At 37.4% G+C, this 23,008-nt stretch overlaps 1 protein-coding gene across 4 annotated transcripts in view; it reads left to right on the top strand.

Moving 5' to 3' along the window:
• The first annotated feature begins 256 nt into the window (after positions 1-256).
• LOC107099188 (serine/threonine-protein phosphatase 2A regulatory subunit B'' subunit beta-like) overlaps positions 257-23,008 on the top strand; it is a 28,772-nt gene continuing 6,020 nt past the window's right edge. For 2 of the 4 annotated variants that reach the window (XM_015397217.1, XM_015397219.1), the window contains exons 1-11: positions 257-454; positions 848-1,234; positions 15,851-16,036; positions 16,373-16,476; positions 17,095-17,197; positions 20,034-20,108; positions 20,219-20,305; positions 20,995-21,151; positions 21,592-21,640; positions 21,723-21,812; positions 21,888-22,063. In XM_015397217.1, the coding sequence (XP_015252703.1) occupies positions 881-1,234; positions 15,851-16,036; positions 16,373-16,476; positions 17,095-17,197; positions 20,034-20,108; positions 20,219-20,305; positions 20,995-21,151; positions 21,592-21,640; positions 21,723-21,812; positions 21,888-22,063 (1,381 nt within the window). In that variant the 5' untranslated portion in view covers positions 257-454; positions 848-880. Of the gene's footprint in view, positions 455-847; positions 1,235-10,142; positions 10,610-15,850; positions 16,037-16,372; positions 16,477-17,094; positions 17,198-20,033; positions 20,109-20,218; positions 20,306-20,994; positions 21,152-21,591; positions 21,641-21,722; positions 21,813-21,887; positions 22,064-23,008 lie in introns of those variants that run through there. The other 2 variants (XM_015397218.1, XM_015397220.1) reach the window with 2 other exon arrangements.

Here is a 23,008-nt window from a genome sequence, read left to right on the forward strand (position 1 = left end):
CAAGCGATTGATAAATTAATTCTGATTCTGATCTATTAAATATAAAGTTTACGATTGTTACTTGAGTATTTTGTATGCATAGATTCTCAAATACTATTTAAATTAAAACACACGTCTCCAAAGAATAACAGGTGGGTCACTTGGAAGCCCAAAGATCCGATTCCTACGAGTGATCCGAAAGCTGAGATCCCAAAAAACTGTCGGAATTCTCACTGCCAGAAACGAAAGGTTCGAAACTCTCGCGATAGTTCAAAGTGGTTACCAGGGGAACGCGATCTCAAAAGTTATTTGCTCTGTGATTTACATTTACGAAATAGCGCCAGAGCCATCGCTCTACTTTGGTCTTTTTTAGAGTCGCTCAAACTGATGTGCCGCACATGAAGTGTCGCTCATGAAGGAAGCGTAGAGCCATGAGACACGAGGACGTTTCGCTCTGTCGTCCGCTTACAGTAAGGTTTGTATGTTTGGTTAGGTAGCATTAGCATGTCAAAGCTATGTGGCTAACTGACTGACAGTTTTTCGCCAAGTCGCAACATAGATATACACATTTTCAAGATGGCGAGTGTTTATTTATACTTTCCGTGACAGATTAATTGAGAAGGAGAGACGTTTAAGTATTTTTGTGTTCGGAAATAGGGTTTGAATGATCAGTGTGTCAAATATAGGCTCATGTTTACTTTCTGCCTGTGGGCCAATATAGATTGACTGTTCGCGCTTAAATTCGATACTGCTGGCAAGTGACACAGATATGTGTCATTTAAGGCAGAGAGTTACATTTATGCTTATTGTTCTATTGAAGTTATGGGTGTTTTTCTTATAAATTGATGCTACTTTCCCTCCCACACAGGTACGTCCGTCAGAGAAATAACTAGTCACCAAGATGCCGTCCCCACAAGTCCTCCAACCGGTTCTTAAATTAAAGGTTGACGAGCTGTTTTTCAACTGGTTGAGTGATCCTGGGACACAGTCCGCCCTCAAATATGGCCTTGATCTAATTAAAAGCGGACAGTATAACAGCTTGGGTAGTGGGAGAGCACAGGACAAAAGGTCGTTGAGTTTTAACGAGAACAACAACGTTGCATCGCAGAAGAACCTTACAGAGAAGAAACCTGCTCCACTTGGTGCCTCTTCAAGCCCCTCGCCTAACAGCACCCTGCCTTCTCGCAGTAGCAGCAATGCACGAATAACAGGACCCAATGGAAGACAACTACGGAGGTCTGTCAGCACCAAAAAGGTAACCTATAGCTTTTAATCCAAGTCAAGGTTTAAGATGAAAACAGGGCATTCTTATCATTTCCAAACACAAGCTCCTCTCTACTGACATTTCTTTCTTTTGCTTTCATACTTGTCATAATTTGAAGCTGTTTCCGTCCATCCTTCCATGTGTCATGTTCTGCTCACAGGAGTAGCTGCTGCAGTTGGGAAACCTAGTAGCTTCTCTATCAACTCATTCTGGGGTTGATTTTCAAGATAGACAAAAGCGAAACACTTTCTGTCTGTTGATCTGCATCCGCATTAGTTGTCGACTATTTCAAATAAACTCTGGGAAAGCATCATTCATAACTGAGACAACATGGCCCTGGAAAACAACATTGATAATATATTGAGGAATCAGGTTACCCCTTCTTTTGAGTTAATATCTTCTCCTTTTCTAAGTAAGATATTATTTACAGATGACCTAAACATTAGATAGGAGTTGTTTATTTGTCAAACAGCCTGTTTTCTGCTGTATAGAAATATGGTTATTTGACTGGTGTGTATATTTTATATCGGAAACAGGTCATTCAAAGTTCATTTTATTATTATTGTTATGGAGAGTTATTTCCCATCATAGCAATCATTCAGGATTTTAGAATATGACATGCAGCTTAATATCATTAAATTCAAAAATACTTATTTTCTCAAAGGAAAATTAAATGTAATAACTAAGTTTTTTTTGTTTTTTTTTTTTACGGGGATTCAGCAAGTTTTTGTATGTACTGATAGTGGTTTATCTTAAACCGTATCTGGAGAAGCCTCTTACTAAAGACACTTGGTTGTTGTTTAACAATCTGATGAAGAAGGTGATTAATTGATTGACTTTACTGGTCTCACAGAGGAGAAATTTCCTTGTTACATCAGCTTAAATAGTCAAAGGAGAAGAAGAAGGTGCCAAATGCCAAAGGAACAAAAAGGCGCATGGGATATATACTCACTATGCTCACTGTTGCTAATTATATTGTTCATTTTGTTAGGAAATTAAGAAATCCTTTTTGGAAAACAGAGAACAGAGGCTTCTTTATTAGCTTGTTGAGATTTGTTAAGTCATTAGCTCTAATGCTGTTACCCCAGCAGATGATGCAGAAGAGATCACACTCTCCACAACAGAGTGATAGAAGATATGTAGCATCTTATTGTAAACGCTGAACACCTACATAAGCTTCTTTAGGACGTGCAGTCTGCTCTGTCCCTTTTTGTAAACGGCTTCACAGTTGCGTCTTCAGTGGATTCTGTTGTCTAGGTTAACACAAAGGTATTTATATTATAGCATATTTATCATTTGAGTTACTAAGCCACTACTTGTCTCTGTAATTATTAAGAAAAACGGCTTAATTAACAAGAGAATTAGAGGTAATATACAGTTATGCATGAATGTCACACAGTTTATTTGAATGAAAAGGTGGAATCAGAGTTGACTTGAATCTGTACATCCCAGCCCTCAGATTCTGTGTCATTTGTTTTTGTATTATCACATTTTAACAAAAAGGAGAACATATGTGAGCTTAAGAAACCCCTCATCTTTGTTTTTGTTGGGGGGGCAAACTGCCTCAACAGTGATAAAAGCAACCCCCTTTAATCATTACTACTGTTATTTTTTTTACACTACAATATCTGTGACCTAAAAACTGCGGTTAAATTATATTCCGATGCAAAATAATTGCCTGTGATACAGTTTTATATTATATATAGTTTAAAGTTTAAATATTCAAAATAAACTAATTAATTCAATAGTTTTAATATTTTCTTGTTGAATCTATACATGTATGTTTTCTTAAAAGAATATTTGATACATTTTGCTGTTTTGAATGATTGTAAAGTTTTCATTTAAGCAATTATTTTCCCACATTAACAGTTGACCCATCAGTATGCATGATGTTGTGCCTCATAAAGGTACACTGGAGCTACTACCCTAACAAAAAAGTTTTCCAATGCACTGGATGGTGCTATATTTGTACTTTAAGTAGAATTAAAAACAATGTTTTATTCCATGACTTCATGGAAGTAATAGGTGCAGCTGCAGAGACACGCCTGCATACTTTCCAAAATAACCCTGGATGTGTTTATTGTGCTGTACACTTGTCATTTTCTAATGGATTTTTACTTTCTCCTGCTGGCCACAAGAGGCTGCTGATAACCTCACAGCAATTATGGGATTCAAAGAGCTTTCTTGTTTGGGTCTATGTTTTAGATATCAATCAAATACTTTTACAATTTGCACGGCCTCTCCTTTAACTGAATAATAGTTTGCTGACCCCACCCTACCTATTTTGCTCAGGTTACTCCCTTTGTTATAGATCATAGTTTGTTAAATCTAAGCCCTTATTATAAATACTTATAAATATGGGTTTGCAGGAAAAGTTAGTTAACCAAAAAAGATTCTAATATCTGATAAAGAGGTTTTGTCCTCGTATTGAACTTTGAACTTGAGTGAGTGTGATGACGCAGAGACGGTCAGGCAGCTGGGTGTACGTCCTTCACAAGATTACCCATATGTTGACATGCTAAAGATGGGCACAAGTTAACATTCATGTAGTTATTAGCTGATTGTGTGTTTTCTCTCTCTGTCTGGAAGACCAGTACAGGAGCTTGTATTGTGAAGTGATGAGCTGATTTCACAAATCTGTTTTGTTAGAATAGGTTTCTTTTCCATCTCCTAGCTGCACTGCTTGGAAACTTTACTAAAGGGTTTAATGAATTTAATCAGGAGCAGTCTGTGTGACTGCATGCTTTCACACCCCCTCCTCCCCATAACCTTTAGCCCCAATACCCTCTCACCAGAGATAATTGTAAAGCAGCTGTTGGACAGTACCGTATTCTGCTCTGATGTGCCATGTTTTACAGCTGCTCTGTGTCACTCGCCGTCGACGAGATCCTGATGCAGGATGGGTGTGATACTTCTATTTTAAGACAACAAAAATAAATTCCAGCATTCAGAGACATTCTTTAAAGGATTACTCAAAAATTCAATTTATGTCACACCGATGCCGGCTGGAACAGCTGCTCTGACTTTGACATCAGACACTGATAAAGATAGCCTTGGTTCCCTTGTGTTGGCATTAGATACCCAGAACTTTGGCTGAGAGATGAGGTGTGGCAGTGCATTCATCCTCTGCTTAATTTACTTTTATACTGCCTCTATTAGATTCTTTACATCTTCAGGATAGGTGGTTGTAGATTGTTTAATCAAAGCATGTACAGTAAATGCAAGGTCTCTATAAAGATTGGCTTTCCTTCCTTTTAGCTCGACTTGTATACCCGTCTTGTGACTACAGTTCATACTGCGGTGCCAGTGATGCATTTTAAACAGCTTTTCTTAGACCTGTCTATAATAACACATTTTTCAACCTCTGACTTTTTTTAACTAGCAGCATAGCTGCTGTTACAAGCAGGAGCTCGGAGATCAGGTTATCTGTCGCATGTCTTTCAAAGGGGGGGGGCGTGGCGTCTTTCAGTTTCTTGCAAGTGCTTTTGTTTTTGTCATATTTGTGTGTCAGGAGGGGACATCTTTAGAAAGTGGTTTTTAAACCAGAGTGGAAATAACTAGCAGTAGGTACGTATGTTTATGTTCTGTAACTGCAGACATAAAATGGGAGACGGGATGAAACACCCTCCCAAATCTACACTGTATATTTTAAGCTAGCTGTTATTTTCTCACTTAAGATTTTTTTTTTCTGTGTTATTCTTGTATTTATTTTCAATTTGTTTTATTCATAGTGCTGAATCTGATATACAGTTTAAATGAATCAAATAGATGCGTAAACTGTCATTCGGTTCAGTTTTCGGCTGGTTCCTGTATTATGAGGAAGTTGGCGTCAGATTTCACATTCAGATTCACATTGATCAGGAAAAACTAGACCATCTTTATTGGGTTAGAACACCAAAAGGGCCTGTTATCTTGAAATTTGGATGAGTTCAATTACAAATTGATTATAAATAAACAATTTGTTGTTACCTATCATTAATAAAATAGAGAAAAAAAAATTCAGAAAAGAATTGCTCTGGATATTATTCCCAGTATCCTCTGGGCAGATTAGACCATCCTCTTATCAGCTATATTTCTTGTGGGTAATAAACCTAAGGAAGGTTAACTTAGCATCAATGGTCCTCTTCTTCTGCTGAGCAGCGTCGTAGACTTTTCGGCATGCGTTCCGCAGTGTGACTGCGCCGTTACTTGTATGCTTATGCAAGATGGTTGATCTGCTTACATCATGCTGTAGACGTTGGCAACCTTGCTGCCGTCAGTCAAAGAGTTTATCGTGTTACCAGTAAATCAGGCCTATATGTTTGGCACATTTTCACATTATGTTTCTAATCCCTGTCAAGCATATGAAGCAGCAGGAGTGTTCTTACTCATGATGTAACTCCTGATATAGCTTAATATGTAACTCATCACTGTGGGGCAATTAGGTTAGTAAAGCTATATAATTAAAGCGATCAATTCTCCTATTTGCTGCTATTGACAGTTATATTTAATTTAGTAATCTTTAGTAGAGGTTCTAGTCCATCTTGAGTTTATACATCAGGAAATCAAGTGATTTTGTGTCTTTAAGCTATTTTGATGTGATTTTATTTTTTCTTAGTTAAGCTTTTATATAAAATGGTTTGTTTACTACAGATACATTTGACTGTTATATGAAAATGAGCTACTAATGATTTTCCAGTTTAAGCCAGCTCACACTAGTCTTTGTTTGCTAGTCATTTTTTTATAATTTAGCTGTTGTGTAATGGTGAAGATGACCAGACACATGTTTGTGTACAAATCAGATTTACTGCAGGGTTTTACAGATTAGACACACATGCTGCAATCAGTGAGTTTTTGTTTTTGTTTTTTGTAAATTGATCCATCTGACTAAAGCAGCTTTGACGGTCTGTTGGTGATTTGTGGTTTGGATCGATTGCTAAAGGTTCCCCATCCTCGTGATTTAAGGGAAAACGCTAATATAATCCCATAAGGAGGTTAAACTCTAATCGCCATCACATGCTGTTGTGCCACCTCCTATCTTATATATTTCAAACTCAGTTTATTCCATATTGGAGACAAAAAAAACATAGTTTTATAACAATAAAAAAAATTTAAAAAATTGTTTGTATTGTTTTCCAATTTAATTTTAATTTGATACGTGTATATTGTTCAATTGGACAACTGAGGCGATTTCAAGGTAATTTACCACACAAACAGGACACTTTTTTGCCTAAAATTTGCCATCAGATAAGAGATAAGCATTTCAATTTCAGTTTTATGAAATGCATGGCACTAGTTTTTATAAAATCATGTCAGTTTGCAAGAAATTATCAAGGAAAGTTCAGAAGATTCTTTTGAGTCACTGACTTTATGTTAGTCTCTCCTCCTTAGGAAGCATGGGTGCTCATTTGTAGGGGTGAGTCTCGGCATACGTATTGCGATATGATACGTGTTGCGATACTTGGGTAACGATGCGATATTATCACGATATTGCAATATCAATATATATTTTACCCAGCAGTTATCAAAACTAAATGTATGGATAAAAAAGCAAGAAGCAAGTGCTATATATGTTTATCAGAAACCGTGTTCTGAGTCAGTCCACGCCTCCCACTGTGACTGCCTCAGCTGCAGAAATGGAGCTGTGCTGCACAACTAAAGGGCTCCATGGCACCATCAGAGTGGCGATGCAGAGGTAGCTTATTTTCCCTCAATGGTTTAGATATGTTTTTTTTTGTTTTTTTGTTTTTTTTATCAATATTAGGAACTGAAAGATCAATATTATATGGGGCAGCCGAAAATCACGATGCAGTCCCAGATACATTTTTTTTCCCCATCTTTATTTAAGAGATGGTTGCAATATGGGCTGCCTTCATACATATAACTGTTAAAGGATGCAAAGTGTCAGGGTTGGTGGATAGTAATTAAGATTTGCACAGGAAAACAAAAAAAAAAATCAGGTTTTAGTTTTTCTTTGCGAGGAGAGAGTAAAAAGTAAAAGCTTGTTATTGATATAAGTTACTGTAGAATTCACAGGTATTTGTTTTATTATTAGAAGAATCACCCTTTACCTGTAAATGTTTTTTTTTTTTTTTTTTTTTTTTTTTTAAACGCAATTTCTGAACAGTGTTCCCTCCAAGATGCTCAGTTGCGCACTGCTCAAGCATTCTCGGCACGAGAAAATCTATGCAGCCCATAAAATTAAATCCCACATAAACTGAAAAATCAATTAGACCAATTTAACGTTCTTTTTTGTATAATTTTGAATCCATGTAACATTTTTTTTTCAACTTAAATCCAACAATGAAAATACATGACACAAAAGTTTTTTTTTTTACTCTGAATTTCAACTAAATTGTTGTGACTTATTGTTGCCTTATTTTGCATTTTTGTGCTGTATTTTATTCTTTTACTGTGTTTAATTGATTTAAGCTATGTTCAGCACTTTTATTTTCAGCTGTAGCTTTTTTTAAAGTGCTCTATAAATGATGATGATGATGAATTTCATCTGTAATATAGACAAAATGGGAACATTTATTTTCACTTTCTCGTTTGAACTCATAGCGTCGCGTCTGACATGTGCAAGCTGGTGTTACATTTTTCAATCAGCTGCTCTGGCGTTAGATCTACTCTTCAATCCCAGTTTCAAATATCAATACCAAATCAGTTTAATACATTTAAGAATTGTATCTGTGTATGGTTAATAAAATGTCAGTTTCTTTTTTTAAAAAAAGTTAAGCAAATTTCCTTTTTTTAGTGTATCAAAGAGCGCTAGAGTTGCATAAATAAATAATCCAACAGATAGAGGTATATGTGGCGATCCAAATTATTCATCAGTCTAAGCTTCCAGAATAATGAAAGTCACCAGCTTGTAACAGCCCCACCATCTAACATGCACACAGTTTAAGACCTGTATGTTCAGTGTAGCGCAATGCTTCATGTGAATTTTTTTATGTTAGTAAATTAAAGTACATGCACAAAATGAAAACGGAGGCTAATCTACAGATTTTCCAGGGTTTCCGCAGGTCATTAAAAATAATTAAAATCATTAAATTATAATTTTTTTAAATAAGGCCTTAATTGGCATTAAAATTCATTAAATGTGATTATAATGGCATTTAAAATGTTTTATTAAAAAAAAAAGTTTATAAAACTATTTCTTCAGATATATCAGATATAACTGGTTCCATGTGTTTATTTACACATATATATATGAGATTAATGGGTACTTGTTGATGGCATTAAAATTATTTCTAAGAGCTTTAAAAGAGCATTAAAAAGCATTAAATTAGAGTTACAGTTACTCATTCCTGTATAAACCCTGTTCTCAGTCATGGTTACCTAAGCACTTAGATGTGAATAGCTAAAGGAGATCTCACAGCTTGGGGATGGATTTCAAGCATCTGGTGCTGATTTTGAAAGATGATTTAGTTAATGAATTATATCTAAACAGCATCCAGAAACCATCTGGAGTGGGCATATTTGTTCAAGGAGAAGGAAAAACGTGAAAAAATATTTAAAACTTAACTCCGAAATGTTCATATTCTGACATTACTTAATATTCCTTATTATTAATTAATATTTTATTATTCATGCATATTATTCATGGCCTGCTTTTACTAAAAACAGATTTAAAAAAAATCTAGAAAGAGTTAGAGGAATTTATACCAAAACAGAAGCTTCAGCACACGTCATTGTGCAAAATGTGAATGTCTTCATGTGAACAAAAAGTTATGTCTGAAAGGTGTAAAGTCTCATTTCTTCCAGAGCAGGACTCTTACATATAACAGAATAAGCATCTCATGATCAAGTGTTTTAAGTTTTGTTTTTTTGTCTTTTTTTATATGAAGTTGGCCAAAAAATTATATTAAAAGTAAACTAATGGAAATTGATTCTGTTATCTCTTATTATTTTAATAAAGGATGTAGCTGTCTATGATCCCGGGTTTATTACAGGTTTAATATTGGTGTTGCCTCAGCATGCACATCTGATGTTGCTCGCAGTGGCCGTCAATGTACTCAAGGGGCCCTGTGTGTATGCACAGACACATGAAAAATTAGACAAAACATTTAATTTCACCTGATGAATCTAGATGTTTCTGAAGCTCGGGTGAATTTAGCATCATACCAGGGCAGCGAAAACTGGAAGTGGATGTTTGTTTAAGGACTAAAGATACCACCTAGTTTCCCCATATCTAGTTTCTTGGGTTGCCCAAACAGTGTTTGGTGTTGCTTTTAATAGGTTGGTAATCATTCTTTGAGTTTGACATGCCATCCCAGCCCCCCTCCACCCCTCGATTGCCCATCAACTATAATAAGACCTGGAATGACAGGCAGCTCAAGCTTGCACAGGGAAGGCAAAACAAAAATCACAAAGATGGAACGTTAAATACTTTGTAATACATGTGATTTATAGGTGTTTATCATTAGACCCACAGCCCCTTTGTCTCAGAATAATTAACCCTACATCATTTACTTTCCTTGTGTTACTTGTTTACCTTCACTGCTGGAGTTTTGTTTGCTTTTTTTTTAGCAGCGGTTTAATCCAGATTTTATTTTAGTTATTTGTAGCTTTCATTACAAACTTTTTTTTTTAAGGAATTGTTTTGTCAAATGGTGTTTTGTCAAAACCTTTTTCTCATCTTTTTGAAACCTGTCCTACCTAGGGCTGGGTTTCTCCTAATTTTTGTGTGCATAAACTCATCACTAGACATGATGTAGCGATATATTCTAATATCAAGGTGCCCCCCGCACCTCTAATTGATCTCTGAATACTGTAGGCAGCAACAGGTCCGTCTCTTTACATAACCTTCCATGAGCATGGAGGAATGTAAACTGGAAAGGGCAGATCCACCGCTCACACCCCTCCCATCTTACAAACAGTCCAAGTGAGTCCTACACACATGCACCCGGTCACTTCTTATCTCTCAAACAGCTTTGAAGCAAGAGTTCCCTGACCCGTCCGCATGTGTGTACGTGCACACTAGGTAGAGTTGGGGACAGCAGGCAGAGCTGAGATTTTTGCGAGCACCGGATCTGGAATGGGAGGGAATGTCACAGTAGCAGCTGCTCCCTTGCATTAAGAAGCTCCCAGTGTGACAGAGGACAATCACAGGGACATACCCAAAGAAGAGCCTCCACTGTGGTGGACCTGACAGTGCAGACTGCCTCTGGTTTGTGCAGCCCAGAGGGTAGCGCTGGATTGAGTGTTTTTTTTGTGTGTTTTTGTGATTGCCCCATCCTGTCTGGAGCAAAGATGAGGATGAGGGAGCTGTCTCTACGTCAGGATCCCGACCTTAGGAAGGAGCTGGCTCTCCTGGCACGTGGATGTGACTTTGTTCTGCCTTCTCGGTTCAAGAAGAGGCTCAAAGCCTTCCAACAAGGACAGGCAGGTGTTTTTTATCAGCGTATTCAACTTCCTGTCCTAATATTCAGAAACTGTTGCTTGTTTGCCTTTTGAAACGGAGTGGTTAAACTTTCTCTGTTTGTTTCACTTTTATCATGAATTACTTTAACAGTTTTATGGGAGTTTTTTTGGTAACGAGGATTAATTTTGTCCATTCAAACTTGAATGACATTTTATTCTTGATTACGTTTTTTCTGTGGTACAGTGTGTTCAGCTCTCTCTGTTCAGACCACATCATTTTGAATGTGCAAAATGTCATGTGGCTTAACAGTTGTGCTCAAGAGCACTGCAAGCGTGAAAGCGAGAGAGAGAGGACAGCACAGGGCAACGGGAGATGTTTATGTCCTTTTATAGCCATGGCTGATACCAACACAGAGCACTGACAAGCAGAGGATCAGCAGCATTTGTCATTTGTCAGGATAAAATAAGCAGATTATCACTTGTGGTTTACGAGCATCTTTTGAACCAGCGCTAGAATCTAAAGGCTTTATTAAGTTATTGTTGAAAGCTTTATTGATGACGGACCAATGCAAACATCAGAGGCCTAATTTTACATCTTAACAAGATGCATTGTGGGTCTGTTTTTTTCATTATCACTCAGTCACAGATTGATTTACTCGTAAATATCTGTCAAGCAAATGGGCCTTGGTTTTAAAGATTATGACAGAGGGTAACATGTTGGATGCAAGCTGCTTTAATAGTGCAACATTACATTGACTGTGTTTCAGCTGTCATGATATGATTCAAATGGTACGCTCATTTTTTTTCTTTTTGTTTCTGCCAAATAAGGATTTTAGTAGTTTTATCTCATAGCTCCCTTTGCAAAATTCCTACTAACTCTTTGTCTTCATCATTGATGTTTACATGGCTTCCATCTTTTCTAAAAATGTGTTTCAATTTGGTTTGACTTTGAATTAAGATTATGATTACCTTCTGATTATGATGATGATAATGCTGAGATCTGTTTGTAATTCCCATTGAAATGGGGACAACCACAGTAAAAAAAATGGATTCTGGATTTGACTGGTTGTAGTTTTGTCTTTGTTGTTGTTTTTCTTTTCTAACCACTAAAACATTAGGTGAAAAAGTTGCTTTGGTTTGTTTCAATGCAAATAGAAGTTTTGAGTTCAATAGAAAACGCAGAAGATAGACAATCCTTATTGATTTATTAATGCATTTGTTCCCAAGCACCACAGACTACACACTGTTGCTTGAAATGCTGTTTTGGTGGGAGTTTATTTAGCTCATTTATTGAAACAGGAGAAATATTAACACTTAGTGTTTGAACTGCTGATCACTAAAGACCAATCTAAAAAAAAAAAACAGATTTATGATCTCTGTTTAATCAGTTTGTTCCCTCTCAAGTTGCAAAGATGTATAACACTTTAAAAGACAAACTGACCAACTAACAGAACAGGTATCTGTTTATTTGCTCTAAGAGATCAAAAGAAAACATGCTGGTTACTGCTTTGTCTTCTATTAAAGTAAGCTTATCATGATCAGCAACCAGTCCTCATACTTTGGCGTACCAATCGGAAAACCTGCATTATTGTTGTAACATAAACAACAGCACTGATCTTACAATAATCCAGCAGAGCACTGGAAACATTATCAGAATCATCCAATGGATTACTGCAAGGTTTAAAGCTCACCCTTCATCGTTGGGTTATTCTCACCCTGATGCCGGCTAACAGTAATATCACATCTCTGTCCTCAGGAGATTTAAACAGAGTTCTTCTGTACAACAGTTATTAGTGTGAAGTGTAAAAACATGACTCATCGTACACAGGCCTGGCTGGGGGGAGTTGAGTTCAGTGGCTTCACCTTTTATTAACCCACCAAGATTTTATTTCCTGGTGCAAATAAAGGATTTTTATAATTAGATATCTTCACAGCTTTGGAAAAGTCCAAAAAAGGATTTGGGGTGTCATATTTTGACAAAAGGAGGTATAAGACCACTGCTTAGATTATAACATGTTCTAATTACTAATCTGGTCTAAAATGTGGATTATTTTCAGATGGTCTATTTTAGAATAATGATTTAATGTATTGCTCTAGTGAAATAATATAAAAGGCGCGTCTGTTGCTCTATTATTTGAAGTTTATTTGAATTGTTTACCAGAAACACAGAAGAAGAAACACAGTGACGATCTGCTAAAGAAAGAACCGATCATAACCTCCAAAAACAGAGACTGATTAGGTTATTTTAGGGCTGTTTAATAAACTGAAATTCTTATTAGAATATACATCTATCATATCAGTCAATATTGATAATTATTGATCTGTTTTTTTGTCTTGCCTATTTGAAATTAGGACCAGGGGGAGCCCAGGATTTAAACCGTAACCATAAAATTTTTTAATTGCAAGCTTTAATGAGTCAGTCTTATGATTAGGGCTGAAACAATTAATCAAATTAATTGTGATAATCGACTTTTGAAATAATCGTCAACTAATTTATTAATCGAATAAAAGTTAACTGGAGTGTAGAGACTCTAAAATGTGTCTTTAGCCCACAGCAACCCACCTAGAGCAGCAATTATACCAAAATAAAAATAAGGGGTATATACAGTATTTTTCATTTAAGATAAAAATCTTTTGGTCTGTCAATATCCTCTAACAGAACTCCTCAAGTGGAAAAGCTTTATTTTCACTTGGTTTAATAAAAAAAAAAAAAAAGTATTCTTTAAGGAACCTTTTGCTATCAGATTGGTTGATTAATCAAAATAATTATCAACAGAATAATCCCTTTGCAAAATAATTGTTAGTTGCAGCACTAGCTATGACCAACCTAGCTTAGCCTAGCTCGGCCTTCATAAGCTGAGAGGCTAAATCCTTTCCTCAGGATGAAGCTTTTGTGGAATATGATAAAAAAAACTCCTATCCACTAAAATGGAAAACTTTAAATCCTTTGTTGAAGCTATTGAATGAATCTAGGTATCCAATAATAATAAATAGATTGTCTTTTTTAACCTATATTCACATTCTGCTCACAAGAGCAGGTAGAGAGACTATGTTGGTAGCCACAGCTCTTTGTTCATCAATGCAATGTGATCTGCTAACCTGTAGCATTGTTCCGTTTGCAATACCAGTATGGGAATGGGGACAATGCTGGCATCGGTACTGGTGAGTATTGCAGTCCAGACACGCTTGTCCAAAGTGGGGTCGCGAGGGGTGCTGGTGCCTATCCCCAGCAGTCAATGGGCGAGAGGCAGGGTACACCCTGGACAGGTCGCCAGTCCATCGCAGGGCACCAATCCGATACCATATAATTTAAAATAGGAATCTATTCACTGGTTAGACCCGTTGGTTCTGACACAGTTCTTCTGTGCCGCTCTTTAAACAGTGGCGATGTGCTTCCACCTGCTGTTTCAGATGGATGAAGAGCTGATCACCTGACACCTGAGATGGAGCCTCCTTTTATTATTACTACTAGTGTTTTTTTATAATGTTCTATTTAAAAAAATAAATGATTTAAATCTGCTGTATTCATTCATGTTTCTAATCAGGGGTTTAACCTCAGCCAGGCCTTACCACAATGATAACCATATCGCAGTCATGCAGGCGTAGTATGATTATATATTTTTATTGTAACATACTGGTATCGATACTCGGTATCGGCCAATACTCGCAGCACAACCATCTGAATCGTATCGGGTTAGAAAAAATGGTACCAGAACATCTCTACCAACAGACTTTTTAGAAATAAGTGGTATTTTTAGAACATCAGGGTATATTTGAGTCTTTTTATACAGCCATAAAACTTTCTACCATTTTTGATTTATAAAAAAATTAAAATAACTGGAAAATAATATGGCCTATTTTTGCCTTGTATAAAGATGATTTGATAGTTTGGAAGAAAAGTAAAACCTCGAACTAAAAGCTATTCCTGACATTTTGAATTGATAAAAGCTTCCTGGATGGGAAGCGAAATGTCTTTAAACTTGGAAACAAAGTCCAGTGGATTGTTTTTCATTTTTTTTTTTTTTTTTTTTTTGAAGAAAAAAAATCAACTTGGATTAAACAAGGTAATGCTGAATTTATGTGGGCTCTTTTTCTAAACAAAAGTAAAACTGTTTGCCGCAGGTTCTGTTCATAGCTGGCTTTATTTCCCTCGTTTTCTATTAGCCTGATAAAATAACATGTATCCAGAGTTGACTTTCTGGTGTTGGTGCTGTTTACCTTCTGAGTTATTATAGAGTTTTGTTTGTTAACAACAAGTGTACTTTGAAACTTAACGTTTTATGTCAATTGTGCTCGACAACAGGTTGTAAAACACACAAAGTCAAATGATAAACTTGATGACCTAGTTCCTCTGTTTTGCTATTCTTTGCTTTTTAGGAAAACTGTGCTGAAAGAGATTTAAGGATTTACTGAATATATGTATATATGTATATATATATATATATACATACACACTGAGCAGATGCTGTGATATATTTATGGCACATTGCTTATGGTTGCTAACAACCTCTAAATGCAGAACTCTGCTGTTTATCATATCAGAAATTTAAATTGACCTTCTCTACTGCATGCCTCCGCTAATTAAATCATTAAGTCTGCCTTTCGCTATTACTTTACCACTGCCTCTAATCAGGTGGCAGCTTCATGTAAACCATGAAAAGACAAAATTGCTAGTTTTGGTTTTGTAGTCTCTATTTTTTTAAGAGAAAATGTAATAGCTATTAAAAAGCCATATTTCATAATAGAAACTTTGGCTTTACATCCAACATCAGCATACTGATGACAAAGTTTTTGGCAAAACATGTTCTATTGATTGCTTTCTTAGTGTCAAAGTCTTCACAACATAGTATTTTAATGGGTTCCACTTGATCTGAGGGCTTCATAAATCACAAAGAGTGAAAAACTAATGTGTTAATCTCTTCTGTTTACTTTTTATAAATTTGTTTTTTTAAGAAAAGCTACAAAAAAAAAAATCCTGGTTTAAGCATTTTTAACTAGAAAAAGGATTATGTTGTCAAGAATTACTGACACCTATGACTTAATATGTATCATAATTACCATTAGAGCCTAAGGAATATCTATTACAGATAAGTGGATAATGATTATGAGTGCTGAGTATTCACATGCCCTTTCTGATGAGGTCTTGCATATCCTAAGAGATACTTTTACATATGAAACCAGCTGAGGAGTGTTGGCATATAGACATATCAGTTAGTAGCATAACACTTTTTGACCCTGTTCTGTTTTTTGTTCCTAATTCAGGCCCAGGTGAGGACGACGGAGCCGGTAACCACCGCACTGAGTGAAAGCATTCCCAAGTTTTACTTCCCACAGGGCCGGCCCCAAGCCAACCTCAACATCGACGGCCTCATTTCCAAAATTGAGAAAATATTTTCACAATTCCCAAATGAAAGGGCCACCATTGAAGACATGGGGCTGGTAGCCAAGGTGAGAACGTGAGCTGTTGCGTCGCGGTTCAGCCGCCCACCGGCGGATTGTTTTCGTTGGTGCCACTGGGCTCCCGACGATTTGAATATTTGTTGGTTTTAAAACCCCCATGGAAAATATCATTTCCGTGTTGCTTAGGAATGTGGTCAGTGGCCTGAGGAGCACCTGAGAGCAATGACAGCTAGGTTTACTTTGGGAAACCTGTAAATTATATCATACTGCTTTATTTCTCTTTTAAAAAGTTTTGAATTTAAACTCGCATATGCGCTTCTTTTATCCTTGCCCTCTCTATAATCGGCACTTATCATACTCTGCATTGTTTTTCGCCCTCTTTAGGCTTGTGAGTGTCCCCTCTACTGGAAAATGCCATTGTTCTGCTCAGCTGGAGGCGACAGGACGGGTTTCGTCTCTGTACACAAGTTTGTGGCTATGTGGAGAAAGTAAGACAATAGCTATTTTTATTCTCTGTAGACCATTGGGTCATTCACTCCCAGCCAAACAGCTCACACATTGGCCTCTGAACAATATATGACAGCTCGCTCCGGGAACATGGACACTGAAGGGTCATTATGACACTTTGCTTTTCATTCCTAACAGATAGCATTGGCTTTAGAGAGACACAAAGCAAAGCGGCATTATATGCACAGCACAGTAGGGTGTAGGAACCGTCCACTTAGTGTCTTACTGTATGAAACAGAGATGTTGTGGTGTTTTTATAAAAGTGTCTGTGTGCTGAATGCTGTTGCATGCAATAGGCATGCCCTTGTTTTAATGTACAAGTCTCCAGAGAGCAGGATAGATGTGGCCTTTGACTTAAGCTCATGACTGAACCATTCTAAGTTTAGAGGCCACCGCAGGCACTTTAATTATTACTTCTACCAACATGAGCACCTTAATCAACCTGCACCGATGCAGAATTCTAATTTCAGAATGTATTATTCTGTACTTGTGGTTTTTAGTTTAAGAAGTTAAGCCTTGACTGAATGATAAAAAAAAGTAGCTTTAGAGCTAAAGAGGAAGCAGCCTCGTAACCATCTGTTCTCTCTTTGCTTTTCCAGAACGCTGCAGACCTGTCACGATGATGCTTCTAAATTTGTGCACCTCTTGGCCAAGCCTGGTTGTAATTACCTGGAACAAGACGACTTTATTCCATTCCTTCAGGTATTGACTGCAGCACACCCAGGGAGAGAAAGCAAGCAAGCACTCATACATGCTGAGCAGGCTGTGTGGGATGGCAAAATTGCCCCGGTTTGGGTAGTGCAAACTGAGCTTAATTTGTGGCATGCCCCTTTAAAGACCTTCCTTATTTATGTAAAGAAGGGAGAATTTGTGTTTTTTCTATATTGCCTTGCAGAGGTACTTGCTGCATGTTAGAATACTTGTTTCTTCTGCATTTTAATGCTTTATTGCAGTTTTATGTGATTGAACAACACAAAGTAATGCATAATATGTTGTGGAAAGAAAAGGGGGCAGGTTTTCCAGACTTTTAACAAAGAAAACATCTTAAGTGCATGGTGTATATTTGTATTCAACTGCCTTAGTCGGGATTTTGTAGAACTACCTTACAGCTCCAGGTTTTTGCATGTCTACACACAGCAATACTCCAGCCTTGCCTTTGATTCATGATTATATTTAGGTATGATCTAGACTTGACCTTTGCGACACATGAATATATGTTGATCTAAACCAGCCGTTGTAATTCTGGCACTGTGTTAAGGGTCATCCCTCTGCAGGAAAACAGACCTGCCTCCTCTCCAGGTTCGCCTTGTGTTTAGCTCCATCCATCTTCCCATCTTTTTCAATTATTATTTTGTGTCCCTGCAAAAAACAAGCCTCCCCACAGCATGATGCTGTCTCTGCTATTTGTTACCATAGCATCAGAGCGCTGTGCAGCATCGGTTTTCCTCTATCATTTACAGTTAGGCCAAGCTGCTCAGTATTGAACTTCATCTTCCCTATATGAATTGTGGCAAAGTTTCATTAATGGCTTCTCTCTTTTCGTGAAAGCCTATTTTGCCGAGTGGGAGGCTGAAAGTTGCTGCATCATCAACCTCCTTCACCTGAACATCGGGGCCCCTGCAGCTCTTTCAACATTATCAGTCTCTTGACGCTTTCGTCATTTCTAGGTTAATTTCCAAGTCTTCCCGTTCTTAGAATATAGACCAGGCATCCCCAAACTCGGTCCTCGAGGGCCGCTGTCCTGCAGGTTTTAGAGGTTTCCTTGTTCCAGCACAGCTGATTTTAATTGAAAGCTGATTAACAGGCTTCAGCTCTACTGCAATCATGATAATCAGCTGTGCTAAAGCAGGGAAACCTCTAAAACCTGCAGGACAGCGGCCCTCGAGGACCGAGTTTGGGGATGCCTGTTACAGACTGATCAATACTTTTTGAGACTTGTCTGTTCTGCTTTAAACGTCTTGGTTTTATCCCTGACCTGTTTGGTGTATTTCTCTGTCTTCATGATGCAGTTTGTTTATTTAACAGAACATGTGAAATTATGCTGTGATTAAATTACACACATAACAATCAGGTGACTGTTATTTTTTATTGTTTGCCCTGGACTTTATTCAGAGGGTAAAATATCTAATAAGGTTAAATACAAAATCACACACACTTCAGAGTTTGTAAAAAGGTTGGATAACGTCAATCTCCTTCCCTTTTATAAGGATACGCTTCTCTGTGTTGTTCTTTCTCATAATTCCAAAAAAGTTAAAAAAAAAAAAAAAAATCTATTGGACTGTTTCCAGGTTTGAAGACGAGTTCCCATCCAGGAAGCTTTTTCAATTCAAAATGTCAGAATTAGAAAATTGAACCGGATGAACGGCTCCGGCCCTTAAGAATGGAGAGTCGTTCGGGTTCTTTGTTAGCCTGCAGTACCTCATACTGGTCTATGCCTCAATGTTCCGATAAAATACTGTGCTTGTTGCCTAAAAAAATCTGTAGTTAGATATATTTCAGCTAGACCCTTTTGATGTCATGGAAAACAGGAGCAGATTAGAGGGAGATTTACAAGATAGATTTTGTGTATTTCATTGTTGAAGGTAAACAAACAGCTTTAAAAATGATCCCACAAAAAAACCTGAACCCAGTTCTAATTGAGTTGTTGGCCATCTGTAAACACGTAGCCCAGCTTCAGTACCCGTTTTGTGTGTTTTCCATTCCATCTGGCAGGCTCTTTGTGTGCCAGACTGGCCTTTCCATACACCTGACTCCCATGCATGCTTGCATGAGCTTTCAGTCTGAGCTGAGCAGCCGTTAGCATAGCAGCAGAGATTCTCTGTGACAGATGCCGTTTAATTTGTACGCTTCCTCTCAGCGAATCGGCTTTGACCGTTTTGATGAATGAAAGGTGGATTGCAGTGGAGTAGATTTGACTGTCGCAGCCCGTTTCCTACAGCCGGTGATTTATGTGTTTTCTATGATTTAATTTCTCCCAGTAAGAGTCAAAGAGGCATGACGGCTGCCCTGGAATAAGGCCTTTTAATTTCATCGCCACCATTGCATTTATGTCAACACTGTGTTCCTTTAGTGGTCACCAAGAAGCTGAATTGAGAAAAAACATGAATAATTGTTCTAATAAGTGTATAACTATAGTTTATTAGGAATAAAGTCATTTCCTGATTTATGGCATTATGAGAGAAGTAGTCTCTAATAAACATCTTTATGCTCGACCGTCTCACTGGGTCTGTTAAGATTTCAAAGAGACATTTATATTGGAAAGCTTCCCTCAATAACCTTTGTCTTTTCTGCTCCTTTGTGGTAAAGAGGAGACGTACATCTGATGTCTCTATTAGCATTGACTCATACCGCTATGCAGGCAGGCTTTGGGTTTTATCTTTGACAAATTTAAAACAAACCTCGGCTGTTTCTTAACTTGTCTTTGAAAGTAGCTGTTTAATTTGAAGTTTCAGTTGTAAAACTTCAGAGCTGAAAAGATTATTTTTTTCCCTTTTATGGAGTAAAGACTGAGTAATCCATCTGTATTTTATGTTTTCAGGATGTAGTGAACTCACATGCAGGCCTGGCCTTTCTAAAAGAAGCGCCAGACTTCCACTCGCGATATATCACCACAGTATGTGACCAAAAAGCCTCTGACACGCAGACTGATCGGGGTTTTTTTCTCTTTTTGTGTTCATTTAAGGAGATTACTCCATTGATTTATTTTTTTTATTTATTGTTCAGGTAATTCAGAGGATATTTTACAATGTGAACCGGTCATGGACTGGAAAAATAAGCTGCTCTGAACTCAGGAAAAGTAATTTTCTTCAGGTAAATGCTACTTTTTTTTTTCTTTTTGTTTGTTTCTTTTTCTAAAGTCCTGACTAAAGTTATTCTTAACCCCTTCAACTTTTTTTTTTTTTTACACATTTGGTCTCTTTACAACCTTAGACTAGTATTTTGTGTATTGTAATCGACCAACAAAAAGCACTGTATGATTGTGAAGCTATGTGGCATTATTTCAATTGAGCGTTTTTGTTTATTTATTTAATTTTTTGGGGGGGTGAAAAACTTAAGTGGGGCATACAGTTATATTGATCCCATCTGAGATGTTTTCAAGTATAACTTCACAGTTTTTTTGCATTCAGACACTAGAATCTGAAGTTCAGCCATATTGAACGAGTTTCCATCTCCAGTATTTCTCCTAAGCTCCATCCAGCTCCCATTGGAAAGAAAAGGTCTTCCCCTAACATGATACCACCATCATGGCTCTTAGTGGGGAGGCTTTCTATTGGTCTATTACCAAGAATGACAGTTAAAAAAAAGATTGATTTGGTTTTATTGAAACAAATAATTTTCCATATAGAAACATTAGAGTTATGAATAAGAATTGTTTTACTCTTATTCATTTATGATATTAGGATTTCTTTAATAATTATTTAGAAAAGCACTTTACTTTGATTTAAATGTCACATGAGAAGACAGCTCCTCCATCATTTATTTTTGCTCCTGTGCGACAGAATGTGGCGTTGCTGGAGCAGGAGGAAGATGTGAACCAGCTGACAGAATTCTTCTCCTATGAGCATTTTTATGTGATCTACTGCAAGTTCTGGGAGCTGGACACCGATCATGACCTCTACATCGACCAGAGAGACCTGATGCGGCACAATGACCAAGGTGCGTAACCGGAGATCAGCGACCAGCAGGCCATCAATCAGTTTATTTACCTAAAATTACAATCTTTCCACTAAGGGCGTTATTGTTTCTCCAGATGCTAAATGTACCAATAAGAAGGCTTATTTGGATCGTTTTTGCTCCTGATGAGCACCCCATAAAATAGATGAATCTCCCCTCGTTTTATACCACATATTTCCATCTTATGGTTCGAGTGGGAAAAAGACACATGATCAATAAGACAGCAGCATATATAGTCCTCCTCAATGACGCCATGTCTGGAACAGTTTCCAACACCGTGCGGTCACAGGGATGACCAACATGAGTTATTGTGCCGTCTCAAAAACTAAATTGGATAGAAAGAGAATGGGTTGCATGTGTTTAGTTGAAGTACGGAAACAGAGAGCTCAGTTGTAAGAAGCTACTCTGCTTTATTTTTGCAGCCATTTCTCAGAAAATGATTGAAAGGATCTTCTCAGGAACAGTTACAAGGTGAGGAATCATTTTCTTCAGTAGAAGATGGAATTTGAATCAACGCTACAGGTATTTATCATCTCTTTGTCTATGCAATCAGAGACAGGCGGGTGTTTAAGGAGGGAAGGCTAAGTTACTCGGACTTTGTTTGGTTCCTCATCTCTGAGGAAGACAAGAAGACCGACACCAGGTATCTTGACTTTAGGCTGCACTGATTGTGGTGTCTTTGTTTTCCTCAGCTGTTTGTTTAACTCTCCTTGTCCAGCATAGAGTACTGGTTCCGCTGTATGGACCTGGATGGGGACGGGGTGCTCAGCATGTATGAGCTGGAGTACTTCTATGAGGATCAATGTCAGAAACTGGAGGCCATGGCTATCGAACCCCTTCCATTCGAGGACTGCCTCTGCCAAATGCTGGACCTCGTCAAACCTGAGGTGGAAGGTCGGTGCTGTTTCCCATTTATCCACATAGTGCCCAGTCAGGCTGATCCCACTGTGTCCCCGGCGATCATTGATCATGGGGTGAGGGGAACAGTTACAGATGATAGGACTAACTGGGCTGCCTGGGGCCAGCTGCTGGTGTCATCCACACTGTCAACAAACTCCCTCCAACACTTAACTCTTCCACTGTGTGATTTAGAAGTTCCCAGTGGGTTATGCATGTTTGGTATTGATGGCCGCTGCTGGAATGTGATCCAAGTTCAGCCTGATGGTGTGCTGCATGAGTAGAGCTGTATGATATTACATGAAATCTGATATGGAACAACCTCTTTACTCAGATGTTTTTCAGAGTAGTAACTAGGCAGAGAAACCTAAAGTATTTTAACAGATTGTGGGAGCAGTTAAAATCCATCATGTTGGTAATTTCATAAATTTGTACCTCTGCCAAGATGTGGAACCGGAAAGCTTCTCGCTGCTCTGGAGTCGAGATCAAAAAACACCTGAATCTGTTTGTCTAGTTTTCTCCAAATGAACTAACTGATAAAACACAGATCTACGGACTGTTGTGAATAAATATCTAAATTTCCAGTTGTGGATAGTTAAAAAAAAAAAAAAAAAAAATCAGGTTAAGCCTTTGAAGAGGGAAATTAACTATAAATCTATTTGTATTTAATAATTCAACATTGATTACATATAATATACACAAATATGGATACATGTGTATACATCGGCTGATGCCATGTTGTTTTCAGTTATTGCATGAACAAACATTCTCATGTGCAGTTTTGATTAAATTTAATGGAAATACCACAAAACTTTGCATTTTTTTAAATTAGCAGAATATATCTACATAGTTTTGCTCACATTTGTAATGGAAATGCAGCTGTTGATTGGTTGATTTGAATTATTAAAGCATTAGGAGGAAAGAAATTAGGAGGAAAAAAAT

The sequence above is a fragment of the Cyprinodon variegatus genome, unplaced genomic scaffold (assembly GCF_000732505.1).
Source record: "Cyprinodon variegatus isolate N-32 unplaced genomic scaffold, C_variegatus-1.0 Scaffold844, whole genome shotgun sequence".
In the NCBI taxonomy this organism is placed as follows: domain Eukaryota; kingdom Metazoa; phylum Chordata; class Actinopteri; order Cyprinodontiformes; family Cyprinodontidae; genus Cyprinodon; species Cyprinodon variegatus.